Source organism: Amblyomma americanum, chromosome 8, assembly GCF_052857255.1.
Source record: "Amblyomma americanum isolate KBUSLIRL-KWMA chromosome 8, ASM5285725v1, whole genome shotgun sequence".
NCBI lineage: Eukaryota > Metazoa > Arthropoda > Arachnida > Ixodida > Ixodidae > Amblyomma > Amblyomma americanum.
This window is the reverse complement of record NC_135504.1, coordinates 148,935,621-148,960,604: the sequence shown is the minus strand read 5'-3', so window position 1 is coordinate 148,960,604 and position 24,984 is coordinate 148,935,621. Positions and strand designations below refer to the sequence as shown.

At 46.2% G+C, this 24,984-nt stretch overlaps 1 protein-coding gene across 1 annotated transcript; it reads right to left on the bottom strand.

Moving 5' to 3' along the window:
• Positions 1-1,109: 1,109 nt before the first annotated feature.
• Positions 1,110-3,659, bottom strand: LOC144102099 (uncharacterized). Its single transcript, XM_077635388.1, has one exon. The coding sequence runs from the start codon at positions 3,526-3,528 to the stop codon at positions 2,332-2,334; it is 1,197 nt and encodes a 398-aa protein (XP_077491514.1). The 5' UTR covers positions 3,529-3,659; the 3' UTR covers positions 1,110-2,331.
• Positions 3,660-24,984: the final 21,325 nt, after the last annotated feature.

Genomic DNA, 24,984 nt, shown 5'->3' with positions numbered 1-24,984 from the left:
AAACCAGACTTTTTATTTCAGGAGTTGCACTGCACATATTGCGTCTCAAGCTCCAGAGTGCCTTGGAAGCCTTAGTACATACATTATCTATGTGTGAATTCCAGCGTAAGTCAGATGTGAGTGTTACTCCAAGGTATTTAAAATTACTTACTCTAGTTAGTAATCTACCATTAATGCTGTAACTGTAATCAAGGACAGTTTTCTTTCTTGTAATGGTCATAAAAACTGTTTTGTTTGAATTTAATACCATCTGCCACACCTTACACCATTCATGTATTTTCTGCAAGTTTTGATTGAGTTCTGCCTGATCTTCTGGAGTATTAATTTGTTTATAAACGATGCAGTCATCTGCATACAGTCTAACTGGAACGCTCAAACCAACAGGCAAGTCGTTGATGAAGATCAAAAACAAGAGAGGGCCCAGAACGCTGCCCTGGGGAACACCGGAATCGACTGGCATGATGTTGGACTTATACTCTTGAACCTGAACAACTGTACTCTAGACGAAAGATATGACCTGAACCACTTAGTTATAGTTTCATTTTTAAATATGGCACTGATTTTTAGTAATAGCTTAGGGTGCGAAACCTTATCAAACGCCTTTGCAAAGTCCAAAATTATGATGTCTGTTTGCATGCGGGAATTAATTGACTGAGAAAGATCATGTACAGTTTCCGTGAGTTGTGTGATGGTAGAAAGCCCCTTGTGGAAGCCATGCTGGTTTACAAATAGGTGATTGTTACTCTCAAGAAAAGTTGATAAGTGAGCGTACATAATATGTTCGAGTAACTTGGAACACGTGCTAATGAGGGAAATGGGTCTATAATTTTCAACGTTAGAAGTGGGACCATTTTTATGCACAGGCACTATTTTCGCACATTTCCAGGCAATGGGAACACAACTACTGTCGATAGACGATTGAAAGATTTTGGTAAGAAATTTAGAATTCCACTCTGCATATCTATATAAGAATTCATTCGGGATACCGTCCGGTCCTGAGTTCTTTTTAGTGTTGATATTCAAAAGGAGTTTCAGAACTCCTTCTTCACTTATTTCTAAATCGGGTATAGGAGGGCAACCTGGAGGCTCAAAAAACGATGATTCGCCGTCATCTTCAGTGAAAACAGATGCAAAAAATGAATTAAAACTTTCAGCCCTCTGGGGGCTCTCTTCTTCATTAGAATGGTGAGTTTTACCGCCGCCATTTATATATCGCCAGAACTTACTGGGCGCTTCAGTAAGAAATCTGGTGAGAGTCTGACTGTAAAAGGTATTTTTACTTTCTTTGATGAGTCGCTTTAACTCTTGGCTCATACGACATATGGAGGTTTTTAATTCAGGGCTTGGGTATTGTGAGCATCTTTTTCGTTTCCTTTTGAGCTGTCGTTTTTTGTGAATAATGTCTCTATTAATCCAAGGATGCTTCCTTTTTGTTATTTTCGTGGTTTTAGGAATGAACATCTCAATTGCTTTCGCTGTCATGTTTGCAAAAAAATCCCACAACTTATCTGTGCCAAGTCCGTCTTGATATAAACACATGAATTCATCAAACGAGATTTCAAGGTAGTCCAGTAATCCGACATCATCGGCAGCCGCAAAATTCAAAACAGTCTTTCTGCAAGATTTGTGACATATTTCGTGAGTCATATTGAGCGACATAATCACCATTTTATGGTCAGACAATCCTTCTTCAACATCACAACTCAGCAAAAACTCTAGTAGACCAGATGACAAAAAGACAAGGTCTAGTATCGAGGATGTTGTCGTACATACTCTCGTACTCTTTTCAACAATCTGAGTCAAACCATAGCAATAGGCGAGTTCGATCAGATGTTCACTGCTAGCTGTATCAACTCTGCCGGGAGAAAGCGACATCCAATCAATTCCTGGCAAATTAAAATCACCTGTCAGCATAATATTGTCACCAAAGTGTACATTTAGGTCCAGTAACCTTTTTAGGTTATCAAGCACGTCTATGGTTGAATTGGGAGCTCTGTAGAAAGCACCCACTAAGACAGTACGACCATTCAGTCTGGTTTTAATCCATGCAGTTTCTAAATCATCAAACCCTTCTATAACTGAGAATACTATATTACTCTTAACCAGTATTGCAACACCGCCACCCCTCCTTTCACGGTCTTTTCGTACTATGGAGTAGTTTGGGGGAGCAACTTCACAGTCTCTAATATCTTTATGTAGCCATGTCTCTGTGATTACCATAATATCGGGTTCATGTTCAAGGCATATACTTTCTATGGCGTCAACCTTGTTAAGCATGCTCCTAGCGTTCACATTTATAATTTTAAAGCAGACCGTCTTATGATTGTTTAGTCACTCATTGCTAGTGCTAGTGGCAACCTGGCATTTGAACCGCTGCTTGGCCTCCTCGTTCCATGCGTATAAGGTATTCTTGACTTTTAACTTATCAAAAATTAACTTAGCTTTCACGCCGTTCTTTCGTTCATCGGCACAGGAGTTCCAAAGATTTTTTCGTATTTCCACAACCCTTTTAGAAAAATCTTCATTTACACTAAATTGAGTGCCTTTTAGGTTGAAACAGTTACTCATTATTTTCATCTTATCCCTAAAGTCAGTAAGTTTAATAATAATCGGACGGTCTCTACCTGGTTCCCTCTTTCCAAGTCGGTGAATCCTTTCAATAGTGTCCACCCTTTGTTTCAGAATTTTATCAAAGATGTCATTGTTTACTTTCTGTAGTAGGTCCTCTTCACTCTCTGATTCCTCCTCCTTGACTCCTCGTACAATCAAGTTATTGCGCCGCGAGCGGTTTTCCAACTCATCAAGTTTTCTCGAAACTGTAGTCATTTCTATTTCACATCTTTCAGCAAAAGTTTCTAGTTTCGAAAGCCTATCCCGAGACTCGTCAAAGGTTTGTAGCTTTTGTTCTATAGCAGACAGCCTGGATTGCATGTCCAGAATTCTTGCTTCAGACGATGTTTGGTTTTCCTGTATTTCGCTTAATTTGCTGAGGATTTCAGTTTGAGAAGCAATTACTTGTTGAATCATTTCCATTGTATCCGGGCCAGGATTTTCCTCAACATCACCGGATAACTTCAGCAACAGGCCTACAATTGAGATACAATCACTAAAGCAAACCAGCAATGTGCGTGGACACGGCAACACGATCAAAAAAAGGCAGTTGCTACGGCAGCAATATTTTCGTCCACCAACCTGCACAAATAGTGGCACATCAGTTGACATTGTCACCACGGGGTTGCCGTGTCCACTGCTGATGGAAGGCGCAGGCGTTCCTTTTATAGGCAAAATCCGGGCTGGAAGTGTGGATGACGTCGCTGTGCTCGAAGAGGGTGCGCAGAAGGTAGTATCCACGTGCCACGACAGCAGCTCGCAGTGTGAAAAATGTACGCCCCCCGCGCACGGCAGTCGAAAGGCATCGGCAGAAGCTGGGTGACGATTGAAGCCGCTGTCTGCGCTTAGTGCACGGCCCAAGGCGATGGAAAAGAATCCGGTAAGTACCTGCACAAATAGTGGCACATCAGTTGACATTGTCACCACGGGGTTGCCGTGTCCACTGCTGATGGAAGGCGCAGGCGTTCCTTTTATAGGCAAAATCCGGGCTGGAAGTGTGGATGACGTCGCTGTGCTCGAAGAGGGTGCGCAGAAGGTAGTATCCACGTGCCACGACAGCAGCTCGCAGTGTGAAAAATGTACGCCCCCCGCGCACGGCAGTCGAAAGGCATCGGCAGAAGCTGGGTGACGATTGAAGCCGCTGTCTGCGCTTAGTGCACGGCCCAAGGCGATGGAAAAGAATCCGGTAAGTACCTGCACAAATAGTGGCACATCAGTTGACATTGTCACCACGGGGTTGCCGTGTCCACTTATCTTATTTTCATTTTAGCACTTCAGCTCTACTCTCGTGCAGCATCGCTACCTTGCACAATGGCCGAACTCCATGCGATAAAGTGCAATACTCAGACGTAGTGCACAGTGCTGGTGACTCTAATGCACTCCAGCAACAGAAGCGCATGCAGGCAGTGGGGGTCCAACTAACCCATCATGCAATGTTGATGCACGCCTTACTGCCGGCACATGCGAAGCCATGCTGCTTCCAAGGGCGTTCGTCAGGGGTGCTTTTGATGCTTTATGCAAGGATTTCTTTCTGGAAGGCGGCGATTCGATGGCTCTACAATCCACCAGAAATCAAGCGCGAACTACAGCGGGCACGCGAGCACGCACTCTGAAAGTTGTCACACTCATCAAAAGCACAGGTCGCCGAAAACCCATTATTTCAGCACGATGCATGCAAGCGATATGTATTTGCATGAATAATTAAACGTGCCCCTGACAAGCCCTGACAGTACTCACAGGAGCAGCATGGCTCGGTCTGTGCTGGCAATAAGGCGAACATCAAAACCGTAGGATGGGTCGGCTATCCACGTGCACTTCCACTGCTAGAGCTTTCTGGAAAGCAATTTTTCCGCCGCTTGCTAAACAGTGTTTCTTTCAGTGTACTTTCACTGTTGCACTGTGATTAGTGTTCTTGAACTGTTAGGAAAATGTTCTTGTTAGATCGCAGTGCAGATGCATTCTGCGGTGTGGTCAACATATGAAAAGTTTTCTCTTTTGGTCGGTCATCAGGATACACGACTAGTAGTCAATACCATCCTTTTATCTAATTGTTTTGCATTCAGGTTACTGGCTCTCTTGTCCCTGTCGCAATAACCCGCCGAGACATGCACGCCACAAAGTAGTGTGTATGTCTGGGAGAACTTTGCCCTAGGTAATGTGCTCCTGGCTGCTGCCGACTTGTTCACGGGATGCAGCCCGACAAGTGGCGTCGACTCTTGGAGAAGGCTGGCATCTGTAGCTTCTCGAAACGAATTTACGACTGTAACCGGAATGGCGTTTCGATTCCAGATATGCATGTGGTTTGCATGTGCCATTTATGAACGCTTGCATTTTTTTGCAATCGTACCGTAGTTACTCCCGTGTAAGTCGACTTGCTTCTAGAAAATCATACTTTTCCAAACTCGTGGATCACCTAATATGAGAATGATAGCGAGGGCAAGGCGCAAAGGGCTACTGCCGAAACTCATGCGTTCTGACCGCAACTGTTTCGGTACGAAGGTTATTACGTGCCTGTTGTTTTTCATGAAATCCACGTAAAGGATTCTCTATTAAGGCTCACATGAAAATAAAAATCGATTCTCACTGTGCCATCATTGTGTCAGCCGCTCGCTTTGGAGGCAGTACCGTAAAAGCCATACTTCTTTACTTAATCAGCTGCACAGAAGTCGATGTCTTTGGTGGTGGTGGTTGTAAGTCTCATCATTCTAGCAAATATAATGATCGTACAAGTGAAAATTGTCAGTGAGCCACCAACATATGGTGTGTATACCAAAAGGAAAGCCCAGGTGGCACATTACAGCGGGTCAGTACAGTCAGTACAGCATTGCCCAAGTAGGCTCATGGTTCCCAGTGAGCATCTGATATTGGCTGAAACACTCACTAATGCATCCAAATATGGCCCTAGATCTCCATCGCTTTTCCAGTACTGTCTGTGCCATTGACAAATCATGGCTATCATGGGCCACGTTAGCCAGAATTCTCCCACTGTGCCATTTCTGGCTGTGCCATCTTGGAATCATGGCTATCACAGGCCATGTTAGCCAGAGTTGCCCCACTGTTCGCCAGAATTGGCTATGCCGTTCTAGATAGCTGTCCATATTGGCCTAGCTTTGCCATCACGCATCCAGTGTTAAAAGTATTCTGGCAAACGCCTGTCAACCTTTTGCCATCTGCTAATACGACATGGCAACGTTCACAGAGAAAGACCTCTTATATTTTTTCGTACTTTTAAAAACTGACTTGAACTCTCTCTAAGAGCTTTGAGACCTGTGTAGGTCTGTCTCATCTCAGTTTACCTGTAATTGACATGTATACGTGGCAAAAGTAGATGTTTTACTTTGATCCTTGAGGTCAAAACACAAGTTTCTGGAGCACATTAGAGCATTTGAGAAGCAGAGTAGGAGCGCTATGCTATTAATTTACTATTACTACTGCAATTTTATCATAATACCCTTGCTACGTGGACTCTTAAGTGTTATTTGAGTCAAATGGTATTCGAGACTTCGAATGGCATTCGGACCAAATTTAGTTCTTGAGTGCTTCACAAAAATTTAAGAACGCATTCGGAAGCATTCTAAACGCATTTGCTCGCTGCAAAGCAATGATGCTTCTGCCGTCAATTTGTGTTCCCTTCGTTCCGAGATTTTAAGTGGTACAACGACGTAACAACGACTTCGGGGGTGGTCAGTGGACTGTGCTTATTCCGCCATAGAGGAACCGGTCTGTCGCATAAGACCAGCGACGACATCATCCAGACCAACGACGGCAGATCTATAGGATTCTATCGTTAATACTGGGCAACTAGAAGCGCCTGTAACTAACCAATAAAATTTCTTTTAAAAAGGCCCCGTAAATTTAGTAATTAACAAAAGCGCACTGACATGACCCTGTGGTAATGACGCATGTAAATATATATAGCTTATACAAGCCGCTAATCAGCAAAATATATTCTATTTTGAGAAATGCACAAACAAAGTTCACGCTTTGTTTTGTCCGATTTTTTGGAATCAGAGCTTTGTCCGAATTCTGGGCATTGTAACCCCCCTATTTGTCATGAAATTCATGTATTTGAACGCATTTTTGCACGCTCTCTTCGCGCGAATATCTGAAAACCAGCCCAAAAACGCTTCTTTCTAAAAAAATAAAATAACTTTCATTTCATAACTTTTTCAAATAAAAAGCACCTTTCTTGCTTCACTCCAGAGATTTCACTGCCACACTGTGCAGTGTGTGTCTGCTTAATGGAGTTCCTAAATTAAACGTAATGACTTAGAGCAAGTGCATTCACTAATCAGACTTAGCGCGCAATTTTCGCAGCGTCCAGAGAAAAAAAGCAGTGGCCTAGTAATTTGCGAATATAAGTTGCGCACGCGCGAAATATCAGGCCGCCGCTTCAAAAACACACACAGTCACGCGCTAAGAGATTCCAACGCTTCCGTGACCCGTTCCCTGTGTTCGCGCCTTTCCCTGTGTTTTCCGATTTGCTTTTTACTTCTTTTTATCCAAATAGTATTGTTGCAAATTGTTGTTTTCGTGCATTTTATTCTTCTGTTGCGTAATTTGCATTGAGGGCTATAGCTCTTGCTCCGTGTTTGCTTAATTGATCGCAAATTATTTTTTTTGCTCTCGAATATCACCTTTCTTGTTCAAAAGGATCGCAAATAGTTGCGAATCACAATTAAACACGCTTTTATTTGTTTTTACTTTTTGCGTTAAACCGCCACATCAACAAAAATTTGAGGATTCTTCGACGACCAGATTCTTCGACCACGACGAATCTACTGACAAACGGTGTTTGACGCGCTTTAATCGAGCTTGTTTGCCACATGTACCGTACATAACAGTATGAAAGCGCGAGTTTGCTTGCACATTTTTATTTATTGTATTATATTTTTGTTATTTTATCGAAACGTTTTAACTCTATTGAACTAACTAGCGGCCCCACAAAATACGCGAATCTCTGAAGTCGTTTTGGCGAAGTTCAACTCTGAGCTCTACGTTTTCCGCTTCAAAGTTTTCGATCGGCGAACATGATGTTTTTACTATGGCTTTGCAACAATACTTTGAGGCGTCCGCGTTTCCCACACTCTTGTTTCTTAGAGATATTGCCTTCTGAACTGCCCATGACTCATTCTCTGAGAAATCAGAACCCCTTTCACATATTTCGGCCACCCTCCTCTCTCTCTTTGAAGTCTCGCATCTCCCCAACTCTTTTTCCGCCCGTGCCTTTTTTAGGTAGTGGGCTAACCACCTACTCCGCGAAGCGCAGTTTATTCTTTGTGATTTTACTCACTTCCTACCAGCTGTTTCCCCGGTTCGCAGCTACGCGCTCCCCCGTTTGTTCTCTCCCTACCCGCCTCCCCCCCCCCTCCCTCAAGATCACCTGTCCCCACTTTTCAGCTGGAAAATTTTTCTCGCAACTACAAAAGCTCAAAGAAAATGACTCCTACCTGCAGCCTTCACGCGGACTGTGCCTCAAAAAATTCAGTATTATTTAATCATGTCTCTTTTTGTCCTGTGGCGGCCATATTTAGGCTCATTCATTCATCTCTTTGCCGGCTCGATGCATCGTGAGGTCATCGTGCGAGAGCTGGACGTTGAGTTTGAGTGGAATGGAAGAGTCATTTTGCAAGAGGAGTGCAATAATTACTACCGATACGACTGATCAGTTCACGAGAGGACAGCTCCGTTAAGCACTCTATGGATGCCTTACTCGTCCCACTGCAGCTTGCCGAGCTGCGTTGTCTAGCCTGAGTCATCGGCACGCAGCCAACTTGAAAATAAATTATTTTTCCAGACCCTCTGCCACCATGCTATTGGGTCCTCCTTTCCTCTAATTACCAGGATGGCTCGTAGTAGCGCAAGCCATCCTGCATGCGCTAGAAGCGTGATCCTTGTAACTCGATGCAATAAACCGGCCTTTTTCCTGAATTCTTTGGCACCCTCATTTATTAATATATGCTAGGTTGAATGGTACATCTAGAGTTCCAGTCATTTTCCGGTGGGTTGTTTTGTTGCATGTGCCAATTTTCGATAGCAGAATACCAGTGTTTGAAAGCTCGATACTAATGTTCGAAGGCTGGATGCCAGTGTTCGAAAGCTGGAAAGTGAATCCGAGACATTTACTGGCCCATGTCGCGGAACGAACGCCAGGCCCACGTTGGCCACTCGATCGGCCGAACGTTGGCCCGAACCTGGCCTGCAAGTGCGGCCAATGTGTCAAAGTAATAGCGTTTTGCCTAAATGCCAGTTTAGGACCACCGTTCATACCAATTGTTGCCAATGATCGCCAGGTGTTCGCCCAATGCTGTTTTACTTCCTGAGAAGGAGGGGCTGCAATTCATATTACATGCTGCTAAGAGCATTCACAGAAGTATCCATTTACTGTTGTTACTTACTCCATAAGTAAGGGGGTGGTGAAATTTGCATGTATGCTTAACGGAATAATGGCGCAGATCAAGTGACAGGACAGCAGGACAGTACAAACACACACAAGCGCCATGTGTGTGTTTGTACTCTCCTGCTGTCCTGTCACTTGATCTGCGCCATTATTCCGATAAGCATGTCTGACAAACTTGCCCAATCCTTTACGCTTCTTGCATGCAATGTTCTGACACTGCACATTTGGGGGATGAGAAACACTGACTTTCGAGAGTGATATTGGGACAGTGATCTTGATGCCTGGGATAAGTAAGCATGCATGGGATGAAAGAAGCAAGATCAAGCATGTGATTCTTAAGTGGCTGAACTTAGCAGAGGTTGCCCAAAACAGTATGGCACCTGCAGTGGTCCAGTTCAAGATTGCTTGCTAGCCCTGAGATTTTTTGTGTAAAGAGGTCTTGAAAATTTTGGAATGAAACAAAATCTCTTTAATTGCAAAAAATTTATTTTAATGTCATGAAAACTTAGTTTGTGCGCAATTCTCTGCGAAGTATTAACTTTCATATGCACAGCAAATTTTGTAGAGATTGAAATATGTACACACCCTATGCACAGTGCAAGTGCACTGAAAGTAACACTGTTTATGCAAGTGGTGGACAAACTGCTTTTCCAGAAAGCGATGGTCCCAGGTTAAAATCCAGGACTAAGACGAACTTTACTTTAATTATGAAGTTTATGAGAAAGCTGTATAGCTTTCCTCTGTAGCCGTATGGCTGCGCTTGGGTGGATGCCAACGAGTAATTACTCCCTTATAACAAGTTCACTCCACCTTGGGGGATACCCCTGAACATTTCAATAACAATGTTCCCACTTCGAGCTATTGATAAATTCACCCTCGCCCTACCATGAGCTAGCCGTCCCGGTTGGATCAGTTTATAGAGCGACTGCTCCGGTGTAGCAGTGGTCCCGGGCTCGAACCCTGGGCCAAGACGGTTTTTTCTTTAATTACGAAGTTTCTGAAAAAGCTGAACAGCCTTCCTTTGTAGCTGTATGGCTGCGCTTTGGTGGATGCCAATGAGTAATTGTTCTCTTGTAGCAAATATAAAAGGCTGAGGAAGAGGGCCAACTTCCAGCTCTTTGCAGTATTCTTACTATTCTATTTTTAGGGGTTCTTTACCATTTGCATCTGTTTAATGCTGGCGACGTCAGCCATCTCTCCAGCAGCGTTGACAAGTTCGTGGAGAGTCACAGTTGTGGCAGTGCACAGGCGAGTATGCTGCCATCAGCTCCACAATTCTTTTCAAGCTGCTTTGAGCCAGTCAGCAAGACAGAACTTGTGCAAGCCCACATGTCAACTCCATATGCATCGCATCGAGGTGGCTCCAGTGGTATGGCCAGCGCATGTCGCCGCAGTTAGCGTGATGGTGTGCTTCTGTGCGTGGTGGGGCAAACTGAAGATGTGGACGGTGTGAGCGAGAGTCCCTGCACAGGTGCGTTGGTGTCTTTGCATATTTGTATTTTCGGTGCTAGTTCGTGCGTATTGTGTGTTCGGATGTACTGAACATCCACGTTAGCTCTGAGGTGCGCTGTAGCGGAGAAACCTGAATTAATTTTCATTACTTTGGGTACTTGTAACATGTGATCAGATAATATGTGACACTGTATGATTCTTGAAGGGAAATTCCTTTATTAGCACGACGCATAAACGGTACATGACAGGCGCTAACTCACAACTGTTTACCCGGAAAGAACGTGCATACATATATATACACACGAGGTAAATAACCACGTAAGAATCTGCACAACTTCACACACGTGTCGCAAAGAAATGTTCTTTTTGTTTCAAGCACCCTCAAGTTACCTTTTTTGTGATAAAAACGCTTCAAGCAGCTCACCTGCCACAGTGTCACGACTTCTGCGTATGGTCTTTAGATTGGTAAAATTTGATTTGCATTTACAGTTTTTGCGATGCTTTGGCAGCTGTAGGTTTGCATCATTTAGCACTGACAGCGCGTGCTGCTGTGCCCTATCATTTACACATATTCTTTGTCCGATGCATACCTCACCACATGACAGAGGCAGTTCATACACAACGCAACTTAGCACACCCAACATACGGGTTGGCAAGGCGCTTCCCGCATCCAACGCTTTTTTCTTTTGCATCCATTATGCAGGGACACAAGTTCGCAAGTTTCAGGGGCGCTTTGGGAGTTTTTGCTTGTTCGGGACTTTGTGCATGTTCGCCACTTTTTACAGATTGTGGGACATTCGATGAATATATGGCACCTCTGTCAGTGTAGCTTCATTTTTCTTTTCCGGCATTTCCTTCCGCCCTTTCAGTTTCTGCAGCAAGGTATCAGCGATTGACACGGTAACATGCTGAGGGTACCCTGCTTTTCTTAACCTGTTAATCTCCTCAGAGAAGCTATGTTCATTCAAAATGAAAGCAGGATTTCTTTAGTGCAAAATCAAGCCAAAACTTTGCTATTGATCTCTTTACTGTTTTCGTGCGAGCAGAATCATATTGTAGCACTTCCTTTTTGGATCGTCGTCATACATCTAGCAGGTATGTTTCTCTACAACTGTCAGTTTAACGTCTAGAAAGTGTAGACTCTTGTCGACAGGGAGCTCATGGGTGAAAAATAGGCTTTTTTCCTGCCGTCTAAAGATGTTTAAGCAGGTTCCAACTTGTTCAGGTAGGTGAAAGCCGCTTGTTCTTTTAGTAGCACCAGGTAGTCGTCAGCACATGTAAAGATTCTCAGAACACATTCTTCGTTAAAGGTATTATTAATGTCATGATATACACAAGCGAAGAAGATGTTAGACACAACTGGTGCCACAAATGAAGCTATGTAGATGCCTTGTCTCTGTACATAAAGGTCGTTTTGAGAGGAAACGAGCGTGACGCTGAGATAAAATTAGATCGGGCGCATGAAGTTTTCCACAGAAATTCCGGCTTTGTTTTGAAAGGTAATGACATTGCTAGACTCTATTTCAGCCTTCAAAGCGCAGGGGAGTAGAATAGAACAAATTTTCGACATCTATAGAAAACTCGTAACCAATGTCTCTGCTTTGCTCCAAGACGTCCAAAAAAGTTCTTTGTGGCGAACGGATCATCAAGGAATAGCTCGTTTTAACTGGTTTAGCAGCCTGGGTTCGGGACCCTGCCGGACAGCACGAGACAGCGAAAGGACCACTACCTCGCCACTACCTCGCCAAAGATGTCGACCCTGATCGTACTGCCGCAGTCGCGGCCGCCGCCAACTTTCAATGGATCCCTAGGCAAATACCCCGAAGAATGGTTGGACCAATATAAACGCGTGGCATCATTCAGAAATTGGGATGATGCGGCCGAACTCCGGCACGTCTTTTTAGCACTGGAGGGCTCAACACGCACGTGGAATGAAAACCACGAGTCTTCCCTCACGATGTGGGAGCTATTCAAGAAGTAATTCTTGAAGGTGTTCACCAGTGTCGGGAGGAAAGAAACAGCCGAAAGTCTCCTCGAGTCTAGGACACCGCTTCGGAATGAGCCCGTCCGCGGTTACGTGGGAGAGATGAAGCCCCTCTTACGCCGCGCCGACCCCCAGATGACCGAGGAAAAGAAAGGTCAGTTTTTAATCCGCGGCGTCAAGGAACAACTCTTTGTCAGTGTCCACCAGCCGCCAAAAACAGTCGACGATCGAGAAGACCCTCGACGTCCGGGCTCGACGCCCTTCCTCTGTCTGTGTAATGTGTCCGGACACGACGACGACCACCAGCGACAACTTGAGGCAAGTGATCCGAGAAATCGTCCGCGAGGAGCTACGCCGATTACTGCCATCCTCCCCACAGCCGCAAGCAGCGACTCTTAGGGGCGTGGTACGGGAAGGATGGCAAATGGCACTTGGCACCCCGACGGCCATAGAACCCCAGGCCATGACCTACGCCGCTGGTGTACGCACTCCTCAGCCTCAACGACCATCCCTACGTCCTCTCAGACACGAACAACTTTTTTAACGCCGCCTCCCTGCCCCCGCCTCCCCACGCTCAAGCCCCAGGAAAGGCGACGCCTGGAGGACTTTCGACAACCGGCCGTTGTGCCCCCATTGCTGTGAGGCCGGCCATATTCTTCCTCAACGCCCGTACCAACGTATTGGTCTTCGAGGATTTGCCGTGGACGACCCACGACCACGCTTCGGCCAACATTCGCAGGAAATCGACGAGTGCCTTCGTCGAGAGGAGTACATGCCGAACCGCCTTGCGCGCTCACCGTCGCCATCAATCTCGCGCTTTGCGTCGCCACGCCGCAGCTACGCAGCTGCGCTACGAGGAACGTCTCCCAGCCCCCATAGGGCAAACTAAAGAGAGCAACCTCGGGAGGTGAGGTTGCTCACGAGCGAAACGCCGAAGATCCTCCACCGGCGACGCCCCATCAAGACGCTGCACCCACTACGCCGCATGAAGACGCTACACTCGCTGCACCGACGCCGCCCAAAAGGACAACCGCTACTACGACGCGAACTGCATTGAAAACGATGCCACCACACAGAAAAGATTCGACGACACGCCCAACCCGCGATTCGCATACGCGACGAAGCCGTGACCCGACGCCGAATCGCAATGTAAGAGCCAGAACATCCGACTTAGAAGTGACTATCGACGGCCGGAAAGTTACAGCTCTTGTCGACACAGGAGCCGATTACTCGGTGATGAATGGAACATTCGCTGCGCAGCTGAGGAAAGTCACGACGATTGGTACGGCCCACAAATTCGCACTGCAGGGGGCAACCTCATTACTCCTTCAGGGCGATGCACAGCGCCAGTGACTGTCAAAGGACATACCTATCCTGCGTCCTTTGTTGTGCTACCTCAATGCTCCCGCGAAGTGATCTTGGGCATGGATTTCCTTAATGAGCATCATTTGATAATCGACCTGCGATCCAAGCTGATCACCCTTTCGACGGACAAGGCCATCCCTTCGATGGAAACTGAAAAATCACGTTCCCCTTAGTGTCCTGGAGGAAAAAGTGAGCGTCCCACCCCGTTCAAGCGTTATCGTGACCGTAGTATCATCGAGGGGAACGTGCAGTTGCTTTTAGACCGAGGAATCAGCATCGCAGGAGGCATCGTAGATTTCCGCAATGGCTCACAAACTTCAGCGAATAATACCGGCACATGAACAGAGGAACGACGATTGTTTTCTTCGACGAAATATCCGACGTACGAGACTCCTTCGCCTCCTACCCTCCGCAGAAGATTCTCTTGACCAAGAGAACTCGCCCACTTTCGACATCAATCCTGCCCTGCCCCGGAACAGAGAAGACCAGATCCGCAATCTGCTTCGAAGCTACAGCGAGTGTCTGTCCGAAGGTGCGACAAACGCCGATTGCCAAGCATCGCACTATTACCGACCAGCCCGCCCGTCCTCTCCGTCAAAGCCCCTACCGTGTGTCGCTGCATGAACGACAAGACATCCCGGATCAAGTGGAAGAAGTGCTTCGCGACGACGTCATCCAGCCATCAAACAGCCCAAGGGTGGCACTGGTTGTTCTAGTGAGGAAAAAAGACGGCGCACTTCAATTCTGCGTTGATTACTGTCGTCTGTACAACATAACAAAGAAGGACGTCTATCCCCTCCCCCGCATCGAAGACACACTCAACCGGCTCTGCAACGCCAATTATTTCTGATCGATGGACCTCAAGAGCGGCTACTGGCAAATTGAGGTCGATGATATGGATCGCGAGAAGACGGTATTCATCACTCCGTATGGGCTCTGTGAGTTCAAGGCGATGCGATTTGCTCTTTGTTCCGCACCAGCCACGCTTCAGCGAGTAATGGATACAGTAATGGCTTACCTTAAGAGGCAAATTTGTCTGGTATATTTAGATGACGCCGTTGTCTTCGCCTCGAACTTCGGAGAGCACCTAAGAAGACTTCGAACAGTACTATACGCCATCAAGTCGTCAGGCCTAACCTTGAAAGCAAAGAAGTGCCACGTTGCCTATGAAGAGTTGCTGTTTCCAGGCCACATCGTTAGCAAGGAAGGAGTACGCCCAGACCAGCAGAAAACAGCTGCTATTGAACAGTCTCCACCGCCGGCTGATAAGAAAGCAGTGCGCAGATTCCTCGGACTGTGCGCATATTACCGACAATTTGTCAAAAACTTTTCGCGCATGGCTGAGCCCCTTGTATCGGCTGCTGCAGCCGATAAAACATGACAGCACGGGTGCAGGAGAAGGAACGTAGTGCTTTATTGTGCGCTAGTTTTATAGCCACTACTGGAAAGAAGGGCGGCCTCCTCTCCCAGAGAAGCCGACTGTGTGCGCATGTCCTGTGACTTCCAGGACGATGATTAAGCCACCGATACATCCTCCTTCGTTCGGAAAAAAAGGCTGTTACCAACAAATCTGCATGTTGTATGTCACTCGCACAGACTCCTTGCTGACTTCACTTGCACTGGAAATTTAAGGCACGTGTACAAAGTCCTTGTACGTGTGGCACCGAAGCGGTGCTCTTTGTCTTGTTGATCTCCTTAGTGCTGTTGCTTTAACCAAAACAGGGCTTTCCTTTCGCACCAAGCCCACCGCTTGCTGCTGGCGCTTATTCCACGTCTTCTGGCGTTCAGCCACGGTTTCAGTGGCCTTGCAGATTCCTCTGCTTTTTTCAAGGTGAGCTGGCTGTCTGCGAGCAACTTCTCTTCCACTTTGCTATCACTGGTGCCAAAAACTATTTGGTCTCTAATCAGTGACTCCGTTAATGTGCCGAAATTTAATGACTGGGCTTGCGTCTTCAAATCACGCAAAGATGCTTGGTCTCTAATCATTTAATCTGTAAATGTGCCGAAATTACATGATTGGGCATGCGTCTTCAAATCACCCAAAAGATGCTCGAAGGGCTCACCGGAATCTTGCACTCGTTTCCTGAAGAGGTACCGCTCGTGGACTTCGTTCCTTTGGGTGGCACAGTATTCTTCAAACTTTTTGACCACCGTCGCATAGTCGAGCTTGTTCTCGTCATCCGCAAAGGTAAATGTGTTGTACATAGCCATGCCTTCCTCACCTGCGATGATCAAAAGCAACGCCGCCTTTGCTCATGCTATGGCATAGCAGTTTCCATTCACTCGCATGGTTATCCGTCCATTCGAAAACTGCGTCTTGTGTGATTAGGCTCCTCAGAAGAGTCGTTCTTTGTGTCAGCGTAGGCAAATAATTTCCAAAGTAGTTTAAGACCCCTAGCATTCGCAGAACTGCCGATTTGTCAGAGGGGGCGGGCATTTCCATCATACTTTTCACTAGTGAAGGGTTTGGTTTTTATACCTTCTACACTGATAACGTCGCCTAACAACTCAATTGCTTGAACGCCAACTGTGCACTTCTCACAATTAAATGTGAGATCGGCCTGCTCAGCTGCGTGCAGCGCTGGCCGCAGGCGTTCGTCGTGCTCCTGCCAGGATATGTTCCAGAGATCGGTAGCTAAATCATTGTCCCGGAAGCCACGGGACATACGCACACAGTCAGCTTTTCTGGAAGAGGAGGCCGCCCTTCTTTTCAGTAGTGGCTATAAAACTAGCGCGCAATAAAGCCTTACGTTCCTTTCCCTGCACCCGTGCTGTCATGTTTTGTCGGCTGCAGCAGCCGATACACCCCTGACCAAACTGACGAAGGCAGACGTGCCATTTAAATGGGAAACCCCACAAGCAGAAGCCTTCAAAGAACTTCAGCGCCGTTTACAGTCGCCACCAATCCTCGCGCATTTTGATGAAACCGCCGGTACTAAAGTTCATGCTGACGCAAGCAGCGTGGGCCTAGGCGCCGTCCTCGTTCAGTGAAGCGACGGGCTGGAGAAAGTCATCGCATACGCTAGCCGTTCCCTTTCTAAGGCCGATGCTGACAATTCGATGACTGAGAAGGAGTGCCTCGCCATCATCTGGGCTACGACGAAATTACGTCCCTACCTGTACAGACGACCATTCAAGGTAGTCAGCGATCACCACGCGCTGTGTTGGCTTGCTAATTTGAGGGACCCCTCTTGCCGTCTCATTGGATGGAGTCTACGCCTCCAGGATTTTGACGTCACCGTCGTTTACAAGTCCGGATGCAAGCACTGACGCCGATTGCCTCTCACGAGCTCCTGTAGATACGCCGCCAGACGACGATTAGGACGCCTTCCTGGGACCCATCAGCTCCAGCTCTTTTGCCCAGTAGCAACGCTCGGCCCGGACCTAAAACGCCTCATCGAGTACTTGGAAGACGACGTTTCTTCACCCCCCGCTGCATTCAAGCGAGGACTGTCTTCCTTCTGTGTGCAGAATGAGGTCCTTGTGAAGAACTTTACAGCGAGCAAAACAGCCTACCTCCTTGTTGTACCTACTTGTCTCCGCGAAGAAGTTCTACAGGCTTCACACGACGAGCCGACAGCTGGACATCTCGGGCCCGGGCTCGTGTTGTGGGCATGTTGCGTAGATTAAATAATCGTTGGTCTGCAATGCAGTGAGATGCACTTTTGCTGACATGTTTTGTATGTCCGACCAGTTTTAGAATTTGGATCTGAGTTGTTTTTGGGTACAGTTGCTTACAAAATTATCCCGCTCGTTCTTGTGGAGCGGGAAGTGCTTTGGCTGTGCCTTGGCCTCCCCAAATTTGTGGCCAGTAACGTGCTTTATCTTGAAGCCCGTATTCATCCTTTATTATCTAGATTTCAATTCCTAACTGTTCACATGTACCTAAGGACATACGAATCAAATTTACACCACTCCTTGTCTGTTTTTTGTTGCCAACCGACTTACTTTATTGGAGTACACTGGCCTAAATTTCATACACCGCAGGTAGTTATTGTACAAAATTTGCTTGATCCTTTGGATGTTCTCCTGTATAACATCCTTCCGTCAAAAAACATGGGTCCTCTGTAGAAACTGTCTATGATGACACATTCCCGAAAACGCTAAGCATCTACCACCCCGCATTTTAAAGGTATTATTAGAAGACCATTTACAAAGCCTACTTATTAGCTTAACGATAGCTACTGACGCCTCCCAATGTGATGAAAAGGAAGGGGTGGCAATATATTGCCCGCTTCTAGCTTTGTCTTTTTCTGCACGGCTTCCCGACTACATCCCAATTTTCCAAACAGAGTTTCGGGCGGTGGTGCTTCTCTTCGCAAACTAGAGCCATTTTTCTCGCCAGTGGCTGTCATTACAGACTCTCTTCGTGTTCGTCCCTTGCTTCGGCTGTGGATTCGGCAATCTTGAACACCTTCCATTCATTACTCCCTCCGCATTTGAGCCTTGTTCACATGAGATGGGTTCCAGGTCATAGCGGTGTGACAGCCAATGAAGTTGCGGGCTGCCTGGCAAAGGCGTCCCTCAATGGCCCTGTACTACCTATCGTTCCGGCTGGAGCCTACATAACAGCAGCGAGGTTTCGAAGACAGAATTTGTTAAGAATGACAACTGGATCTCTTTTAAGATCTGATAATTACCTGCACCTGAGATATTCATGGAGCAGAAAATAATGCTATTCACGGCAGCTTGAGGTATCTCCATAAAGGCTCCGCTGCCGGAGCCAACCATTAAATTTTCGTTTGCACAGGTCTGTGTTGGCGCTTTATCCCGTCTGACGCTGATTGACGCCTGTGGTGAGCACGAAACAACAGACCGTTTTTTGTTGTTTTGTCGCCGCTACACCATGATGAGAAGACGGTTTTTAGAGAAGCCATTACAACAGCTTGGTCTTTGTTTAAGCAGCCCAGTCATATTGTCGTTTGGAGCCACCATACTTGGGTGCAGCCCCAAGTCTGTTTTTACTGCCGTACAAAATTTTTTTAATGGAATCAAACCGGCTACCTTGGTAACTTTTTAATATTATTATTGTTCTTATATTTAAGATTTTCATTAAACCACTCGGCTATAAACGTCAGTGTCGATCTCCTGCGTGCGATGTGCGTTTCCCGTTTCATTTCGCGGTTCCTTTTTGTTTACTTCTTCCTTCTTCAGAATTCATTTTATTTTCGTCCAGGAAGTATTTATCTGAAAAACTCTCTGTGCCCCCCAATTCTCGGCCAATCCTCCCTATGTGGACATGTGCTATTGTATGACGGTAACAACAACAAGAACAATATAATTTCCACCACCTGCGGATCGGACGTTCTTCTTCTCGTAAATTGGCAACGGCTCGTCTCTCTCGCTCCGCGTCTTGACGCCGCCGCTTGGCGAAACGTTCTTCACACTCTTTCAGCGATTCGGACGCACGCTTAGCCTTTCGTGTTTCATTTGTACGCTGTCCGGCATCCTCACGCCAAGCCAAGGTATCCGGGTCGTCCGATGCAGCTTCTCGCAGTCTCCGAAGATGCCGCGTACGGTACGCGCGCTCACTTCTTGATCCATGGCGCATCTGACTAGCAAGCGCACACGCCCAGGCTTATATGTTCAGCTGCGCAGTCAGACGTGACGAAGGAGACTCGGCGCACCGGAGGCCGCAGCGTTCATTGGGTGACTAACCTCTCCCGATCTACCATTAACTGTTACCTGCCAGGGTGGGCGCTGCCTGTCCATTGTGCGGAACGCAATCAAAACATTTTTTTTTTCAGTTTGACATGAACATCACGTACATAAAAGCGAGAGTGAGGTGTCGACTGAACGGCCTCTATAACGTTGTGAAAGCCAATGAAACCAATGAACGCCGGCAGAGTAAATTGAAAATTGGTTTTTGAGGAAGTACGCGGCGCGGCGTAGCGGCAGAACACCTGTGGAACGGCGCAGCTGTGGCCTCTGACAGGCGCGGCGAAACTCGCTTCTACTTGCCTGGTGTAGCTTTCGCTACCAAAATGGTTCCCGTCTTCCAGACCACTGCCTGGCTTGCATGAAAGAAAATCAGTTCACCTGCGGTCCTCGCTTATTGGATCGCAAAGTGTTAGAGAAGAGACGCGTCAAAACAGAGCGAAAGCTTGCAGAAGCGTTTTATATTAAGAAACGAGGAGACAACTGTATCAATGATACCTGTGTTGCGCTTCGCAGGACTTAAATGGCTGTAAACGCGTATAATGGTCCCTCTTGTTGATTCATATCTATTGACACGTGACTGGTTACAAAACATAAAACTGAGTAGGGGACAAGCCACAGGATATAAGCAAACAGGACGAGCTCAGGGGCTCGCGCCTCGGTGCATGGGTAGTTAAGAAGCTATATAAGCAATATTTGTCCAATAAAGTCTGCCGCAAGTAAAGCGCTCGTCCGTTTCCCTCACTACGTCCGTGTTAGCCTTTCGCGCCACTATTTCCTTCCTGAATATGCACCAACTCACCCAGTTAAAAGTGCTTCTCTATATAATGCGTGTTCGCGATTACAGCATCACTACGTACCTATCGGAGCAAAGGAGGACAGCCCAAAATTTTGATGTCTTAACCCCTTTATTATTCAGTCCCTTTAATAATCCAGTCACCTCCGGCGTCTCGCAGGGCTCCTTCCTAAATCCCTTGTTTTTCCTCCCATGCGTTAACGACCTCCCCCAGCACGTATCCTGTCATATGCTCCTCTTCGCATACGATTGCGTTATTAAAGCGAAAGCTTTACAGGCTGCGAGCTTGCGATTGTGCCGTGGCGGTACTCCGAGGAGGCACATAACGTCGCAACGCGCGCCTCGCCGCGGATATTTCTTTCTCTCGCTCCCTAGTCACTACAGCGCATGCGCCACAAGTAGCGTAGAGCAACAGGTGTTCCGGCGCTGCGCAGCGCCGCGCCTTTCCTCAGAATCTAGGTTTCGATTTTCAGTTTTCTCTTTCTTCTTGCCCTCCCTCCTTCAACCCTTCATTTACGGTGCGGTTCGGGTGTCGACTGAGATATGCGAGATGGTTACTGTGCCATTTCCTTTCCTCAAGAACCAAACAAAACAAGTGAGCCGACGGCGTTCATAGAGTTCATTGGCGTTGACAGCTTTGCCAAGGCCGTTCATTTTCACGAAAGGAAAGGCGCACAACCGGCTCCGTGGGTCAGTGGAGACCTCAACCTCGCTTTCATGCTCGTGGCGTTGGTGTCCAACTGTAAAAGCCTGCTTTGATTGCGTTCCACACGCTGGATAGCAGTGCGCCCTCCCTGCCACCCTGGGAGGTGGCAACCATATAATGGTTGATCGCGAGAGATTGATCACCAAATGAACGCTGCGGCCTAGCTATTGCTGCAGTGCCGCATGTCTCCCACAACGCTGTCAGCGCAAATGCATTCAGGCCACATCTATCTTCTTTTCCTCAAAGCCATCGCTGTCTAGAACATTGTCAACGCCAATGCCAATGAACAGAGTGAACGCCGGCATCTTTCGTTTTGTATATCCTGGATTAGCTGAGCTAATCCACATTAATTTTTTACCGTTCACTAACTAATCCTTCTGACCAAGAATCCTTACAGGCAGACCTGAACCACGCGCAAGATTGGTGCTTGCAGTGGCTGATGACACTAAACCCCATCAAATGAAAGTATATGTCTTTACATCGTTGTCGCACACCTTTTATTTTCAATACGAACTTTCTAACTCCCCAGTTGACCTCGTCCAGTCATTTCTCACTGTTTCTCATGAGGTATCTTGGCGTTTGCATGTAACTAATCTAATATCTTCCGCTAACAGAACACTAGGCTTCTTAAAGCTTCCTTTGCGGGAAGCCCTGCCACACGTTAATCTACAAGCAAACACCTTCCTTATCAGAGCTAAACTGGAATACGCAACTGCCATCTGGAACCCTAATAAAGCATATTTAACATTCGCTCTCGAGACTGTATAAAACCGGCCACACGATTTATTCACTCACCATGCTCCTACAACATTAGCATTTCGTCCCTAAAATATCTGCCCTGGTTGCCTGATCTTTCTACTCGCCGTCGCATCGCCAGCCTTGCCCGGTTTCACAATGTGCACAATAGCGCACACAATTCAGGGGACACAACACGAGCGCTAAACTTCCACTGAATGAAATTTATTCCGCGTTGTCAACCTATAAAGATCACGTAAAGTACAGGTATAACCTACTAAAAATGATTATCTTGTCAAAGTCATGATGTGTCAAGGGAAGAGATCAACAAAGAACAATAAAAGCCACCAATCAGTGAGAAAGTTTCACACTATCGCCCACTCCTTGAATCTAAGAAAGCTATGTCTTTCCTTGATAATAACACCGAAGGATAACTGATACAATTTTTCAATTCCTCCTTTTCCATTGATACAGCTTCAATTATTTCCCTTGTTTTCTGATCGCTGTTTTTTCCTAATACTGAACACTCCTTGAAGTTATGCGTGCACTTGTGACTACGGCAGTGACGAGCCAAATTACCTGGCCCCTGATCTCTAACATTTGTGTTGTGCTCGCTGAGTCGCTTATTCAGGCATCGGCTTGTCTGCCCTATATACAACCTGCCACATGAAAGCGGCAACCTGTATATAACGTTATCGGTGCAAGTTACAAAGAGGTTCTGATGACGTACAGAGCAGGCCTTCCTATTCTGCTTGTCTGGACTTGTGTTCTTACCCATGCGGGGTAATTTTTCTGGGCTGACATGCAAATTTTAACGCCAATTTTCTCTGCAAGCTTTTTGAGGCCGTGGGAAATCCTGTGAATATAAGCATTACTTAAATTTTGCTGGGACCTTCTTCTTTATCTATCAACCTTGTATTTTTTCTTTGCGAATGCTTTATGTTACTGATACTACAAGGTACCTCCGGTAACCCGCTTCATGAGGGCGATCAACCTGATTACTGAAACTTGTTGTCATTAGGCAGGTGCACGACTTATTGACTGCATTAAACAGGCATGTTTTCACTACTCCTCACTTAACCAACTTGGTATGTGCTGAGGTAAACGGGAAGAGAGCCATATTGCCTCTAGGTTCATACATCCAGCAAAGACGACACGAAGGAACTAACTTTAAATGAAGAAACCGGATCATACCCTCAACAGGAAGTTCGTGAGTAATTGCCAGTGGCAAAAGACACTTCGCAAAAGAAAATATTGTGCTTTTTGCTACCTGAAGAAGGCTTCCATTGCTCTTCCGAAGAACAACCAAGTAATCATCTAGAAATCGGAACGTTTTTATCACCACTTTACTGTGTTGATTACTCCGGATTTTCCTATCTGCGCTCGCAAGAAACAAGTCACTAAGAGCAGGAGCTAGCACGACCTTATACACACTCAGTTTTTTTTTTTTTGCAGATAGACTTCCCCATTCCTCTTCACAAAGGTTGACGAGAGGTACCAGGACACTAAATTCAAGAAACCATCAACTGAAATACCAGCCTCATTTTGAAATATTACGGCGCCAAATTTATGAATACAGTCTTGAATGCGTTCTAAAAGCTGCTGATGCGGCAAGGAGTTGTAAATCTTCTTTATATCTATTGAAAGAAATCCTACATCTGCACCATGAAGCCCTCTCAGGTAGTTATCAACTTGTTCTGAGCTTCTGATTAAAAATGGGTCCTCAGGTCTCAACAGTTTTAGGTTGGTGTGCAAAAACAGGCCTACTTCCTTCAGCCACGAGTCACGTTCAGAGACGATGACCCTAATAGGCGCCTCTGGTTTGTGGGTCTTGAGTGAGAAAAACATATCAAGTGCTTTTTTTCTGAATTCGTGATTGCGAGCACAAGCCTGGACAGATCCAGCTGCTTACGCTTCTTCGCTTGCGATTTTGCTTTTTGCATTAAAGGCATGGTGCCGATTAAACACTGAATTAACTGCCTCATGTGCTTTCTTGTGATACAAATCTATCGGAAGCCCTGCAAAGCCTCCCTCCTTATCAGACGGTAGTATACATAAGCCATTGTCCTTCAAGTACCTTACTGTCTTTCTCACCGGAGAACACGTGCTTGACGGCTTCCAATTGTTTAGAAGATGCAGACCTTCTACGTTGCGCCATTCCTTCTCTGCGGACAGGGCATGACTCGAGACTTGTTTGACTTCATGGTGCAGATGTAAGATTTCTTTCAATAGATATAAACTTCACTTCTTGCCGCATCAGCAGCTTTTAGAATGCATTGAAGACTGTATTCATTAATTTGGCGCCGTAATATTTCAAAATGAGGCTGGTACTTCAGTTTGTGGTTTCTTGAATTTAGTGTCCTTGTACCTCTCGTCAACCTTTCGGGCACAGGGTAAGGTAAAATTAGAAAAAAATCGTTTTTTTTTCTTTTGGAATTTTAGAAGTTCAATTCTTTCTACACATGTTCCATGATCGCACTTTCCTCAGAAAGCCATATTTACGGCTGAAAAACGCTTTTTCCGAAACCAAGTAGTGAGCGGCCACGCCCCCTTTCAGGATTAACGTCAATTTTTTCAACCAAAAAGTCCACCACCTGATTTCAAAACTTGTCTAAAATCAGCTACATATAAAAATTGTCTGGAAACTATTGTACAGCTCCTCTTTTCTAGCCAAGACAATCCTGAGACGCTTTGCACGTTTTTTCCACGTTTCTGCAACCTTCATGCAGCTGCGTCCGAGTGCTATCCCTTTCGGACCCTACGGATGGCAACACTGGATGCTGTTCTTTCATTTAATGATGGTAGCATCGCACGGGCCAACGTTTTGAAGGCGTGTGGATTGAACCCAGGGAGCAACACCATCAAGTGGCTGAGGGAAGCTGACCATAAGCGCATGTTCTTTGCGGACCGAGCAACACGACAACTTACAAAAGAGGCCCGACAGTCAAAACGACAAGCCGAAAAGCGAAAAAATGACGGCGACAGTGACTACGAAGCAGGGGGCTATTAAACCAATTACTATGGAGGCGTTTCTGCGAATAAAAAATGGCTTTTCACATCTTTTTTCTCTTTATGCTCTATTATCTCAAAACAGTGTTTTTTCTTACAAAGGTATCATTATTTCCAATGCCTTTCAAGACAGACGGCTGATTTTTTTTGCAATCATCTACATAAGTGTTGCCAACTACTGAACTAGAATTAAGCAATTTCACTGAGCAGTTATTCTGTTATGAATTTAGAAATGCGCAAAGAAAGGCCAGATTTGTGTACTACCGGGA

What these genes read in the sequence shown, in the direction of transcription:
- LOC144102099 (XM_077635388.1), bottom strand. Translation starts at nt 3,528, where the DNA reads ATGTCAACTGATGTGCCACTATTTGTGCAGGTACTTACCGGATTCTTT.